Genomic DNA, 14,822 nt, shown 5'->3' with positions numbered 1-14,822 from the left:
ATGAGGTCAAAATCTGTTTTCATTGATCACAGAGAAGGCAGTGAAGCTGTAGAGGCAAATGTGACAGCAAAATATTGTCAGCAAGGCCATTCCTCTTGCCAGTGATGCATCACGGCAAAAAGAAGGCTGTTTGATTTTCAACCTGCATGATGTGTTGGTTGGGTTGATAAAAAAAAGTAATCTTTCTGTAAGCAAGCAAATTGAACTGAAAGTAAGACATAGTGATTGACACTGAGTTGCAATATGCCATTTATATATGGTCTTTTTGCATGGGAAAAAAAACATTCAAGGGGCATTTTGTTTTTGTTGGAGAAAGTATTAATTTTTTTTTTTACTTATATTTTTAGAATATTACAAAAGGGAGACCAGGAATGTGATTCCAGGAATAATCTTCTGTTATTCCATCATATATTCTGCAGCCCATTCCATAAAGATGACAATAATAAAAAAGCAAGGGATGCAATATGAGAAACAACTTTCTGTTAGGGCGGCTGGCTTTATAGAATAGATACTGAAGCAGCAAAGAACTGAAAGTGGTTTCTGAGAAGTGTTGACCTCCTTTCATGCCACTTACTGTGAATTAAAGCTGTGACTGAGAACTAGTTTGGGCATGTGGTACAGCACTTACAGCAACTGCTGCCAAGGAACAAGATTTGTGTTTCTAAGGAAATGCAACAAAAGAAAATGGTTTAAGAGGCAGTGGCTGTCACTGTGTAAAGAAAAGTATCTATGTGCAGATAGGGAAGAAAGGCCGAATTGGGTTATTCTATACGCAGGTTAGTGTATGTGTGAATTCTTGTAATGTGAGATTCAAAATCAAACGACTGTGGATTGTGCAGGGTTTAGCATGTCTCACACTGTTGGAGTTTACAAAGTCGAGCTAGCTAAAAGCAGTTGTGACCTGCTCTGTCCCTGTGATTGACTGTTGTTTGTCATTCTTACGGGCATTATTAGTAACAGTGTCCTGCTGTAGGAAAGGGATACATTTAGAGCAAGGAAACTGGGTTTTGTGGCTTCTTGGAACTCCTTTCTTAGCAAACCAAAAGGCAAAAATCTTCAGCACTTCTAAACCAAGGCTGCCAAACAGTATCACTTACCATTACCTTTAGGGTTATAAATATCTTAGGACGTGACATCCACTCGCTGATTTGTAGCAAAGATGTTAGGAGAATTGTTCATGCACTGAAGTTTCATTAAGGGATGAAAGCCATAGCAAAACACTGAGGAAAAAATATTGCTATATTTACACAGTGTCTTAACTCCTTTTTTTTCCCCTCCTGGGTTGGAAAGGGAACCACCTGTCTCCTTTGCTGATGTCAGACTGCTCCCTGGAGACATGGTGCTATTAGAAAGCACATGATACTGTACATATTTACACCAAGCCCGTATCTGATTGAGATTGGGCTACGAGACCCGTGAGTTCACAAGTTTCTTCATCATACTCTCATGCATTAAACATGTGTTTGAACTCTGGCTTGAAAGCCGTGTGATCTTATGATAGATGTATTTATGTAATAGTTAAATGAATGATCATGCGCTCTCCAGCTCCTTTTCCATGCAAATGTAGAGGAAATTGAATATTATAATATTTCAGTGAGATGTCCTCAATAACAAATTACTGTTTAAAATAACCAATATTTGTATGTATATCAATTGCCTAGCAGTTATTTTTGTCTGCTATTTGCATGATATGGAAAAGACTTTTTCTAGCAAACGTTTTAAGCTACTTGGTGCTTCTTTCCTTTTGGAATGATCACAAGGGTGCACATTTAGGGACATATTTTCCATCTGTTTTTTTGAAGCTGGCAAAGCACATAATTTGGAATAGAAAAGAAGAAGTCTGAAAGTACCCAGATTTGAATTGGTATGTGTTTGAGCCATTCTAGGAATTCTTGTTCTGTAGCAGTTGGTAAAAGTGAAGGAATATATTGCGCCCTTGGATGCAGTATACAGGCAGTGCTCAAGGCCAACGGGAGCCCTATGTGAATGCCCAGGGGCACAGGCCCTAGTGTGCCCCTGAGAGCTTTACTGCTCTGTTACCGCGGCAGAACCTGAAATGATCAGGAGGGCTCTGTGAACCCCAGCTGCTTGATGCAGTCCTGGGGTGTGCAGGCTTGTTTGAGATGGGTCAGGGTCCTTTTGCAAAGTCCTGGGCTTGTGCATCTCTTCATACAGCCTTGAGTGATGTGCCTGCCGGAGGGACCTGCTGAGTCTTCTGTGTCCTGCCAGTGGCGGGCATGGGGCTCCCAGTGCAACCAGGCTGTGGGCTTGCTCAAACGTCCCTGCAACTTTTGCCGGAATCTTTGTACTTTGTAAGCCAAAGTCAAGCTTTGCTACAGCTGTATGACCCATGTACGGCCTGAGCTTCCAAAGTCAAGCTTTGCTACAGCTGTATGACCCATGTACGGCTTGAGGCCTGAGCTTCCATGCAGAGCAGTGCTGGCATAACGGTGCTTCTTTTCGGAGCGGGGATCTTCACCCAGTGAGCCACAGCTCACCCACACTCCCTCTGCTCATCCAGAAGCATCGCCTTAACTCCTCATGACAGCTTGTCCTTTTGATGGGACTGCTTGTTGCACGTGGTGAATAAGGATGACAGAATCTGGCCCTATTGCTCTAGCAGCGGTTGGATCAAGCTGGGTGTGGTTCAGTGCAGTAATTTCTCATAGGTGGGCATTTTGAAAGCACCAAAATACTTGGGGACGCTAATGCTCCTGGGAATCAGTGGGACTGCAAGCAGCTGGGGAAAAAAGGCTCCAAGAATGTAAACTGCCCCTGAACCTTGCTGCAAAACCTCTCTAACTATGGGGAGTAGAGCAGATGTTTGGCTTTGGGTTAGTAGTGTGCCTGGGGTCTCAGGTTGCCCAAATTAAGCCCTGAGAAAAGAACTGAATTTCGTTTTGCCATAGTCTAGAGTAGGATGGCCACACCACAGCTGTTGAGTTGCTAATGTCTCCTGAGCAGTTCAAGCGCAATTCCTGGGCTGTGGAGATGTGTTTTCACTAACAACTGGATTTTTTTTGGCTGGGGACTGGTAGGTTCCAGTGGAAAAACCATACCAGCAGGTGTTGCTGAAGACAGCACTACTAGGTCACTGTGGGATCTAGCTTATTGCCAGTGTGTGCCCAACTCATGGTGGTACAGAGGGAGCTATCAGTATCTCATGCTCCAAGATCTCCTTCCTCTCATTTTTTTAGAATATGTGATATATTTAGTGCAGTTCTTGGCCATATGCTATGGATTTTTTTTAAATGGAGATTGAAGTGTAAGGAAAAACTGGCCATCCCTATCCTAGAGACAGAGGAGTTACAGCTAGAAATGAATTCTTGGGTCATCTGTTTCATCCTCATGTGCTAGCACCATTTTTTTTGTATACTAAGCCACACAGTGTTGTAATATATGATTGATATTAATTAGGTTTCTGCAAAGTACTGCACTCCTCAACTTGAACTGAACCAGAAATAAATATATTGCCATATATTAACATTTTATGAGTTGAGAAGAAGAATAGGATGAAGGCACCTATGTGAAATCCAAGTATGAGCTTCAGACTGAATTAATGCCAGCAGCGCCTTGAGATTAATTTGGTTACTATGGGTACAGAATAAGAAATAGTATACCATAATGTAACTATGTTTACTGATTCATTTCTGGCATTAAAAACTAAAACCACATTATATATGCAACAACAGTCTTTCCTTCCTTGGAAGAAGAAGGTGGGTACATTTTAGTAATTAAAGTGAATGTTGCCCTCTGAAAAGTGCCAGTACTCTACTGGAAGAAGAGCTGCTATTCTTTTACAGGATCTGCCCCATCACAAGCAGCAGAGCTGCGATATACCAGAAGAGACCTAAAAACCAGAGAAAATACTACCACCCCAGGAAGCTTCCAGTCTTCTACAGCTTCTTATTAAAAATCTCTTGTAACATGGTAACATCTGTTTCATGTACCATTCAACTGTGTTGGTCAAATGTCAGTTTTCTATCCTCGTGCCACTTCGTATCTCATCAGTATGTAGGAGAGGGAGCAAATTTTGCATCTTAAGATGTTGAAAGCTGGGTAATAATAAAATAATGCAATGGAAATACCATATATTCAGAAAGCAATTATTTTAAGGGGTTTCAGTTTTGACATGGCTAAATTAAGTATGAAGCTTTTTGGTTTTTATACTTGCTGTCAAGAATGTTGTTAAATACTGATACCACCTCCTAAGAGAACAACTTTTAAATACCAAAATGAAAAGGATAAGCATTAAATATTTTGGTAGATATATTGTGCCATAGTGTCTACTGCCTTGTTCTTAATACAAAGCACAGTAGGGCTTAATTAAAAAGTGATTGTACGATCTATCACAAACCTGCATTAGGGATATGGATGCCAAGAAAATTAAGTTGAATAGGTGGTGATAATGAAATCGATATTTTATTGAATAGTTTTTATTCCTATGCCTTTGTTTGCTATTCTTGCCTCCCTGTCAGCAGGTAAGACATTTTCCATCCAAAATTCTTTGAAAGAACTTATATTGTCTGTTGCTGCTTTGTTTCATTGTTTGATCAGTGTAGGTTATTTTGTTCATTTTTTGACAGAGTAAAATGCCTTGATAAACTTTTGACTCTGTCGGAGCAGAGCATGACAGTAAACAAAGAAAAGCAAGTCCTTTCGAGCTCGCTCCTGCTAGGAGTAGCTAGCTAACAACTGAACTGGTACAAGGGTGATTTTCTATTTCATGTAAGCAAAAGTCACAGTCACTCAAAGCCTCCAGGGCAGCCCCACAACCTGGTTTAGTACAGATTTCTCCTGTTCCAACTCCTGGTGTGGCTTCAGTAGCTGCTAAGCAGAGTGTTTAGCAGTAGAGAACATGGAAACATACTCACTGAAGCATAATACCCAGGGAAGAATATATACAATAAAAGTAAGTGTTTGTACAGCCTGGGCCAAAATCACCCTTGTTACAACTTCATCAACTTAAATGCTATTGATTTTTCAGGTACCACTGACCTGAAGTTGCTGGGATTGTGCTTGGCATGAATTTGACCTGTACTGTTAAGGCCAAGCAGAATCACAGTTTAGAAAGTGCAATGCAAAGAAACAGTTACCGCATATTCTGCTGTCTTGTAATTCTACACCAGTCACTCAGAGTTCAGTGCACTGTTGGAAAGTCTCATCTTTAAATGGGTAGAAGTGTGTCTGCAAGCGCTGCAGCGAACAATGAGACAAAAGAGCTTATTGTTCTCCTTCATATTTTTAAGAGTGGTATGTTGCAAACCAGACAGCTTGCTTTTTCTGAGCAGAGCTGCTGGGTCAGCTGGCACAGCTTCATTTTCATGTCCTCACTTACTAGGTTCAATGTTGCCTGTGTCCTTTTTGTGGCAAACTCAAACAGCCAAAAGGGAAGGCTGGTTTTGATGATCTTGCTGCATGTCCTGAATGAACACATATCGCATATTGCAATGCGCTCCACATTGCAACTTGCAGCTCGTCTTGTACCTGGGCGCAATAAGCAACATGGGATAATGTGCTAGAGGAGAAGACAGGCACAGCACAAGGCTCTGAAAGCCATGAGAGGCACTGGAAGCTTGCGTTTCTGCTATACAGCAGTATAGATATTGGAAAGGTTAGGTCTGGTTTATTTTTAGGTAGCCTTCACATTGGGACTGATCTAAAAATGAAGGTGAAATAAAAATTGCACGTGTCTCTCCTGATTTGTCAGAGATTTTTGACAAAAAATGGATAAAAAATGCTGTTCTCTGAATTGGAGATATTTTTTTCTGGAGTAAAGCTGTGCCTCTTATTTAGAAGAGGAGTCTTTATATTCTTGATTAAAATGCCAGTGCCATCTATTTCATTCCAAGATCAGCATTTTCAGATTTTAGCAAAGTTAAAGAAATATGACTTTCCCACTTATTGTTTTGGAAGATTTATTCACTTGTGTAAATGAATTTTAAAAAATTGGCAAGGCCTTTTATCTCGTATAAAATAAATCAGAAGATAAATGATCTTTTCCGCTAACATCACCTATCATTAAAGTGGCTAAATGAAAATCAAAATGTGTTGCTATTTAGTGCCTGCTTGCCTTTTTACGGGAGATGAAATTGAGCATGTTTACTGGGCAGGAATTGTCAGCGATGCTTCGATTTATAGCATTGTCCAGGATACAAATTAACAACCACCATGTGTTTCCCCCACGCTCCCTGGAAGATGGTAGCCCTGTCTCCCCAAAGTGTATGTCTCCAGCTTGCTGTGCACGCTCCTACCCTGCCTTAAAGAAAACCTGCAAACAATGTAAAATTGTGTTGCATTGAACTGAAACACAAACATTTTTCCATGTCTTTGTAAACAGGAGTGCATGTGAGAACAAAACAGCTGGAGGTCTACCTCCAGAAAACCCCTGGGGATGTGTCATACTCATTTCTCCAGTCTATGCAATCTCGGTTTAATAAATTGGTAATAATATTATGATGAAGTGCTCTTTGGTGTTGGTTTGCTGTTTTTTCAGAGGGTTTTTTTGCATAGCAACTTGCAACATAAATTAAAATAATCTTCTGTTCAGACAGTTTCTTATTTTTACTTGGTTCTTTGTTCCTCAGAGAGGAAGGGGAGCCTGCAATGGCCAAAAGGGAAAGGTGCACTCCGGTGAAGTCTCTATTTCAGTGCGAATCCTACACAGTCCTTGCAATGCTTTTGGTTAAATGCACTGCCCTGGCTTGCTGTTCTGCATGTGGAGTTCAACAGAGCAGAGACAACAAGTAATGTTTAATTGTGTCAGATCGTCGGGGACTTTTACGACGGTAGAGATCCATTAGGGACAAACATGAAAGTAGCAAACTTGTCTTATCTGTTGATTGGCATGAAGTAATGAAAGTACAGTCATAGCTCTTTTTGGGAGGAGGTATGAATCTTTGCTGGTACCCACTTATAAAATAATTATGAGACTAACCAGTGCCCCAGGGCAAAGGATGTTCAGCAAATACTAAATTTCTCGGGAACAAAGATATACAAAATTGTGATAGCTGGTGCAATCTCAGCGCTTTGTCCCTGTTCCATTCACAGGGGAAAGCTGGGGACGCCTGAGTAGTATGAAAATAAAAAAAAGGTGGAAATGTGTAGAGGAGTTTCTGCTTTTAACTGTGTTGGTCCCATCTTCTGTGATAAGGTCTGATTCAAAGCCTGCCTAAGTCCATTTAAAAATTCCCATTCCCTTCCAAAGGATTTAGAGCAGTCACCCCTTCCAGCCACTTTAACCCCCTTTTTCCTTTACTGCATTTTCTTGTACAGGTATGCAGGCAAGTGTTTTGGATAGAATAAGATAAAATAAAATAAAAATAAAATAGTAACTCAGCCCAAACCTTCCTATGGCTAGCAGTTCTCCCATTCTATCTCTGTACTAGTTTGTTTGGCCCTGAGTCAAAAGTGGAAGTACTGACAAATTTCTCGTCAAAGGCATCACTGGAGGAGGGTCAGCCTCCAAAGGTTTACAGCTGCACTTGGTACAGCTAATAACCCCTAGGCTAAATGCTTATCTTCCTTTATTTCAGTTATCTGAATTGGGGATGGAGGGAGGATGACATCTCTTGCCATTTGTGCAACTTTTTTAGATTAATATTGCAGCTCCAAGAAAAATGAATAATTGGACTTTTGAGCAGAGAGTGGAACCACGAAACCCATAGGGATTCCTCTAGCACTAGTCACTAGTTTGCATATTGCAAGTTAACTGCAATTCATGAAGGGTTCTGGCTAAAAATAACTTCAGGGCTCAATTTTGGCTGGCAGGAACTACTAGTTAAGAGGTCAGGGGAAGCTGATCCTTCAGGAGCCTTGTCTGTGTGAGACTGCGTTGGCTGTTGCGGTGAGGTGACCCTGTCTCCTCTTGGCCTGTCCCCGGCTGACTCAGGAAAACGGGGTGCAGGGGCTGTGGGCACCTGGGGAAGGGGACATTTGCTGCGGTCCAGGACCATCAGAGGCCAAGCCGTGAGTGCTGGCTGCTGCACGCGTGAAGCTCTGCTGCCCACCGACAGCGGTCTCCGCAGGAGCTCGCCCTCCTCCGCAGCCAGGCATAACCCTGTAAAGGGTGACTTGGTGCATAAACAGATTTAAAAAAAAAACCCAAAGCCAACAACTCCAGTTCTTTTGTGTCATATCTTCATTTTATTTTGTTTGCCTAAAATTGTAGCAGAGCAAATCTGTGGCCTGTGTTACTAAAATCCGATCAGATGACTACAGTTCAGAATTATTTCCACATTATACTTTGTTTTAATATGAAAAATGCCAAGAGCTAGGCCCAAGAAAAAAGGCTGACTCAGTTCCACTGAGCTCTGTCTGAAGAAAGTCTTATTTGAAGATGAGAGATGTGTTGGTAAGGCTGTCTGTCATCTCTAGTTTATTAAAAAAAATTGCTAGGAGGCACTAAAGCTGTCCACTGCCTTTCCCTCTGTTCCTTCACTCAGAGGTGCTTCATTCACATCGACTTTACCATAGCGGTTTTGTGTAAAACAAGATTTGATTTTAGAGTATTTAAAGGTTACTGCTCTCTCCAGTGCTGCGCTGCAGACTTGTGTGTGCTCCACTGCAATCACCTTCCCAGCCATTTTAGAGAGCAGATAGGCTATGTTATGGAAATACAGGATTTTTTTCTTCCACAAGCTACCGTGAGCCTTGGCGTGGATCTGGCAGGGAGTATGCTCACCTGCGCTGCTGTGGCAGCCCGGGCACCACAGCTTCCCTGTGAGCTGGGAGGTCCTGGCTCAGTGGCTGAATGGCCAGATGGCAAAGCAAGCCCCAAACGCAGTGTGACAGGCGGGTGGCAGCCTCAGTGAGGGATGGTAGCTTTGGAACAGCCGCAGCTCCCACTAAATTGCTTATGGTTGCATCAGGGAATCTTTTCTGTACCCTACGATATCGAATCCACGGTGGTTGTTCCTGGGATCATGCTCTTCAGATCCCTCTCAGAAAAAGTTGGTAAAAACTAGATTGGTATAAATGATGAACGAGTCGGGAAACAAGGGCTCCAGGCTAATACTCTAGGTGCCCTGGGGAAGATGGTGCAAGGTGGATGGTAACAGGGGTAACGAGAAGGATCTGGGTAACGAGAAGGATCTCTCTGCGCCCTGCAGAGAGTTACAAATACAATGTGTATCCCTGAGGCTTCCCCAGGTTCTACCCTTTGTGGCTGAAGCTGGAGAAGACAGTTGCCCATCCCCAGAAGGGGTGTGAGCATCCCAGCAAAGCTGGGAGGGGGAGAGGAAGGGCACAGCTTCTGAGTGTGCGGGGAATGCCCCCAGCTGCTGAACAGGAATGCCAGAAGCCGGTTCCCTGGGTCTGATAATATCAGACGTGATCAGGTTTTGGTCTCTTCCCAGGGACTTGAACGCGTGGAAGGATAAGGGGAAAGAAGAACTTTATGATTTCTTTTGTTCCAAGGAAGTATCAGCAGTGAGGTGAGTAAAGGAGAGGTGATGATGATCTGCAACGGTCTGCGATTTTGATGTAGTCCTGCCTGCTCTGCCAACGTGCAAGAAGTTGCAAAACAGGAATCTGTCTCCTTGGCTTGCCTGGGCATCTGTGCTCAAAGAGCACCAAAGCCTCCCCAGGAAACTTACGTGTTTACATGGCTCTGTTTCTCAAACATATAGCGGCAATAAATTTAAATGTAGATGCTCTTTTACAGATTAGTCTCTCTGCGAAACAGTAACACCCGAGTGAAAGACATTGTTCATGCTGCTTTTAACAGGCCTGACAAGCTGGATTTTCCCTGCAAATCATAGCAAATGTGGGTCCTGGAGAACATATGCTCCAAATGTTGGGGGGGAAACAAGTGACGAATGTATTTTTTATGTAATCAGCTGGAGTGGCTTTGCTTTTCTTGTTTTAATAATGAGTAAGTGAAATATGCTTGTGAAGAGGGAGATGTTCAGGGAGGTATGAGGAAATTTAGGAAGATTTCTTGTAGTGGGTAGCTGTGCTCCTGCTTCACTTAGGCACTCCTGGAAGATTTTACTACAAGCACCGAGTTACAAAGAGTTGTGTGTCTTGCAAGCCTGGTTAACACTGACAGTCGGCTAATCTGCACTAATAGTGAATATTCACAGTCAGGTCCATTTGCATGTGAACAAGTCAAGTGCTTTCCCCTGGCATTCAGTGCTGTTTACTTGAGCGCTCAGTCAGTGGAGCCAGATGTGGCAAAATTCAGCCTGGTGTCAGTAATGTCAGTGACGCATCGCTGTTCGGAGAAAGTTATTTTGGACTCTATTATACAGCTCCTCAGACAGCAGCCTGTGGCCCAGAGCTGGGCCAGGAATTAATTTGGCCCAGATCTCTTGAGTTTTTCAGAGAGCTGGTACAGAGCACCATCATGGTTTTCCTCTGTTAAAAAAAAACAGAATCTTGGTTCATAACTGCCCTAGCAAGATTGGAGAGGGCACACTGCTTTATTCCATTGTAGAATTAGTGCACCAGTGAACCCAGAAGTTCAAGGAGTTTGACTCACTGGCTTATGCTATTGAGGGCATATTCTGGGTAGGATGAACTGGATAAATAAGGAAAAGAAGCTGAGAAGGAAAAAAAAAACAGCAAACAAATAGGATAGAAGTGGAACAGAGAGAATGGGCTGGAAAACAAATACAGGACCATGCAAAAAAAAAGAGTAAAGATGCACAGAAGGAAGATTTCTAATAAAAAATTAACAGGGTACATATACTTTATATAGAACACCATTCATGCTAACACACCTTTGGAGTGCAGTTTGCTCTTTTATATACAGCATTGGCTGATCTGCTGTAAGGCCATTCACTCTTGGAGGGTCGAGCGGAAGGGGTTGAACTGCTGTGAGAACTGGTTTGCAAACCTCAGCTTGCTGAAACTCCAGCACTGTTTTTCTATACGAGTTTGGTTGTCCTTACTCCACTGGAAAAGTAGCAAACTTTGCTGAAAATCAGCAAGTACCACAGTCTTGGGTGCAAGGAAAGAAATTCTTTCTTCCTCAGTGCCATGATGAAGGGACTAAGTTTTGGATTTCAAAATCTCAGGGGCTCCAAAATCAGTAGCTTCTTTGAGAAATCTAAATTACAGGGAATAAAAACATGACCCTAGTTAGAAAATGTGGGTGAAAGAACAGGAGGAAGAGATAAAATGAATGCTGAATCCAGGAGAAAGTTAAGGACAGAGGGCTTGAAGGCTTCGGTCTTTGAATTCTGTTCCCTGTTGTTGCAGGCAGCCATACCTTCCAATCCTGTTAAAAAATGTATCAGGATTTGGGAATTTGTGCCCAAATGCTGTTGCAAGGCTTGCCAGAACTTTCTTGAATTATGGCCCTTGAAGAAGAAAAGGCAAAATTTGGGAATCACTGAAACTAGGTACAGAGTGACCTGAAAATGGGAAGTGCAGGGACTGAGGAGGTGGTCTGATGACGGACATTTCAACAGGGCAGACTGGGTCAAACAGACCCGCAGACTTTACCAGCTGAAAGAGGGTTTTCTTTGTATGATTTTGTTATGGAACCAAATAACGTGTGCGTGCTCAGATATTGCCCCAGGAAAGATGTTTGTGCAATTCTTTCGTGTTGTCAAAACACAAGGGGAGAGCATTGCTAAAGCTACTAGGGACTGTTCAGGAGACAAGGTTTCCTTTGAGGAGAGCAGCTTAGGTGCTGGCTGGGTTTCACAGGCTTCATTTACATATGCTGCGGCTGCACCGTTTCCAAACTACACCACCACTGCAACTGCCTTCCTCGCTTTTCTCCTCTTACGGGCACTACGCTCAAAAAACCACATTAAAATGTGCAAAAAAGATCCTGGTGAGTAAATTTATACTATGGCTGGCGTTAGACACACTGATTTTTAAAAAGAAAATTCTTCCCAAGCAATGGGGAACCCTTGTTGAAACCTCGCAGTCTTTTGTAGTTGGAATCGTGCTTGGCATCCCTTCCAGGTAACGCTGGAACTGCCAGCAAAGTTCAAGCTGTAATGTGGACAGGGCCATAGAAAAGCTCTGGGGGACTCTTATTATTATTACCTATTGCTTGCACTGTCTACAGTGCACTAAGAAAGTTCTCCAGTCTCTAAAGCTTGTGTGGTGAGAGCACCACTAAGGTCACAGTTTATATTTATCAGTTAACTTGCTAATTTGAAGGGAAAGCAGTGAAGTGGAAATGTAGAAAATAGAAACAACATGAGCAGGTCAAAATATCCAAAACAGCAATATGAAATGTTCCAGTGTAAATACATTTCTATAAAAGGTGTGAATGAAACTTCAAAAAAAGCAGATGATGGATTCGGCACAGTCAATGAACACAATTATAAGTAGGTATTGAAGGAGACTATTCCACCAACCATGGATCCACAGATAATAATTAATAAGAATCAACTCCACTCTAGGCAGGCAGGTGCCCAGCATTATTTCACAGTTGACTGTTCAGGGGGTAGAGGTACTCACCTTTGCCCCAGATCTTAATAATTTACTGCAGTTTTATCATTAAATCAGCATATAATTGGGAAGGAAATGAGTTTTTTTTCATCGTGAGAGCAAAGCAATACCGTTAATTTAATCATTCGTAGGGAAGGCTTTCTGTAGTCATTCGGTATTTCGCTGTGGTTTTTTTTAATTAAGTAAAGTAAAAACAATGCCATTTTTGTCATCTGTGCTTGGTGAAAATATGACAGTGTGATGTGATTTGCAACTTAAGCACAAGCTGGGAAAACTGTACATTTTATCGGGACTGGCAATAATGAATTACAAGGGAACACAAATGAGCTAAGAATATATCTGAGACCTCCTACCATTTCTGAAGTTTCCAATGTCTGTGGGAAAAAGGCTGTTTCAAGAATTGTACTTCTTTTTTTTTATTTTTTTCTCTCAGCAAAATCGCCATAGCCTCGTATAATAATTGAATTCATTTAGCCTTTAGAATACTCAAGTTTGCAAATAACAATGGAAATGAATATTTCATGACGAGGAGGATGATCAATTATAGTTTTGTGACTTTGACTGGTAGCCCAGTGCGACAGAGCCGGCGCTTACATTTCACGAGACTTTTTGCACCCAGCTAATTAAAAAACCTGCAACTTAAGACAATAAGCAGGCAGGTGGGGATAGTTAAACAAGACCTTTATTTGTTTTTTTTTTCCCTGTTGTGGGCAATGTTTTGCGGTTCAGTTTGGTACCTGGAGTTTGTTGTGTATGCAGTGCAAAGGGGCATCATAAACCAGTTACACCTGCAGCAGCCCTTATTGTCTGGGAAGGGCTTCGATGAGGAGGCACTTCTGTTAACAGCATGTCTGGGTTTTCACACGGCAAGAGGGGGTTTTTTTGGTTTTCAAAGAGAAAATGCTGGGTCCAGGTCAGAGGGGTTGGTGCAGGGTGTCTATACAGAAATGCACTCTGAGGCAGCAGTGCTTATAGGAAAAAGCAGATGGGGGTCTGAGCAGTTATGGGCAGGACTGTGGCAGTTGCTTGTAACAACACTGGTTTTAGGGTGAGTACACTGAGACAGAGAAATTATTAAAGAGCAGCTGAGAAGTACTGTAATCTAGATGGGAACAGGATCAGGCTCCCTCCTTGTAGCAGGTGAGATAACTGTATGAATGTTTTTTATAGATGCTTACTCCATTCCTGGGAAATGCTGGGGGGGGGCGTTGCTGATGCATTTGGTGTGGAAAAACTAACCCGAGTTGCAATTATCGATGAGAAACTGTTAACCTAACCAAAATACTTGGCGAGGTGCAAAATCCCCAAGTAAAAAAAAAATGTTGGAAGGTGGTGTAACTTTTGCCAAACTCTGGGATAACCTCTCCAAAGGAAACAGCACCAGGGAGCTGGTGCGGGCGCTGCAAAGGTTAGGCTCAGGCTATTCAGAGCACGCAGGCTGTAGTTCGCCTTGGAGTTACTTCACTTTTTCTTAAGGGGGGGGGGGGGGGGGGGAGAAAGCCAAGAAACTAAAAAAGATGGGGAGGGATGGGAGCTATTCTACGGCAGGAGCAGAGTTTCGGAGGTGTAGCGTGGAAATCTGCTTTGAATCACAGCGTGGTGCCGCGGCCGCCGAGGTCTGAGCGGGTTTTGCAAAGATTTACTTCACTTCAGGCTGGGTCTGCCCCTGGGTGACGTCACGGGCTGGAGCAGCGGCACCAGAAGGCTGGATGAGTGACAGCCCAGCCTACTTTTTAATAGCTTTGTCATGTGACGGGGAACAGTAGTAAGACAGGTGCCTTCGGTTCACTCTCAGAGAGGGTCTCGTTGCCTGCATGAGTGTCTGCTGCCTGCCTGCCTGACTCTGGACCGTAGTTTGCCAGCTTTCCTGCCGTCGCTCTGCAGCTGGATGGCGTGGGACATGTGCAACCACGACTCTGTATGGAGTGATCTCGAGGTGAGGGGCGCGCGGCACGGGTGGCGTGTGGGGTGCAGGCATTCGGCGGCGACAGTGGGCTTGTCAGGGAACCGGCAGGATGGCCGAGGCGGCATACTTTGCAAACAAGTCCGAATCTTATCTCAACTCCAGTAAGTTTGCTATTTTAAGGTTACTCTGCGATGCCTTGAGCAAATCAAAGCTGAGCTCCTGTCATCAGTATCTCCTGCAGTTGGAAACTATTTTCATGTGCCTCTGGCTTGCTTTCCCGTCATATGCAATATTTATGCTCTAAGATATTGATATGAATCTGTGTCTGAAGTCTTTCCAGTGGCGTTTAGTGGCCTGGTTGGAAAAATGCCATGTTTGTTTAAAATAAGATTTAACATTTCTTTTTCCAAAAAAAAAAAAAAAAAGAAGTTAAAATTAACCAATGGCTTCATATTTTAATTGCTTGTTTCACTGTGCTCTGTCGAAGGTTTTTTCCTTG

At 42.8% G+C, this 14,822-nt stretch overlaps 1 protein-coding gene across 1 annotated transcript in view; it reads left to right on the top strand.

The window, feature by feature from the left end:
• Nucleotides 1-14,177: 14,177 nt before the first annotated feature.
• PPARGC1A (PPARG coactivator 1 alpha) overlaps nt 14,178-14,822 on the top strand; it is a 68,004-nt gene continuing 67,359 nt past the window's right edge. Inside the window, exon 1 of the mRNA XM_009272288.2 lies at nt 14,178-14,353. Within this exon, the coding sequence (XP_009270563.1) occupies nt 14,306-14,353 (48 nt within the window). The 5' untranslated portion in view covers nt 14,178-14,305. The remainder of the gene's footprint in view (nt 14,354-14,822) is intronic.

Source organism: Aptenodytes forsteri, unplaced genomic scaffold (assembly GCF_000699145.1).
Source record: "Aptenodytes forsteri isolate BGI_AS27 unplaced genomic scaffold, ASM69914v1 Scaffold333, whole genome shotgun sequence".
Lineage (NCBI taxonomy): Eukaryota > Metazoa > Chordata > Aves > Sphenisciformes > Spheniscidae > Aptenodytes > Aptenodytes forsteri.
The sequence above is the reverse complement of the archived record's forward strand: the minus strand, read 5'-3'. Positions and strand labels throughout refer to the sequence as shown.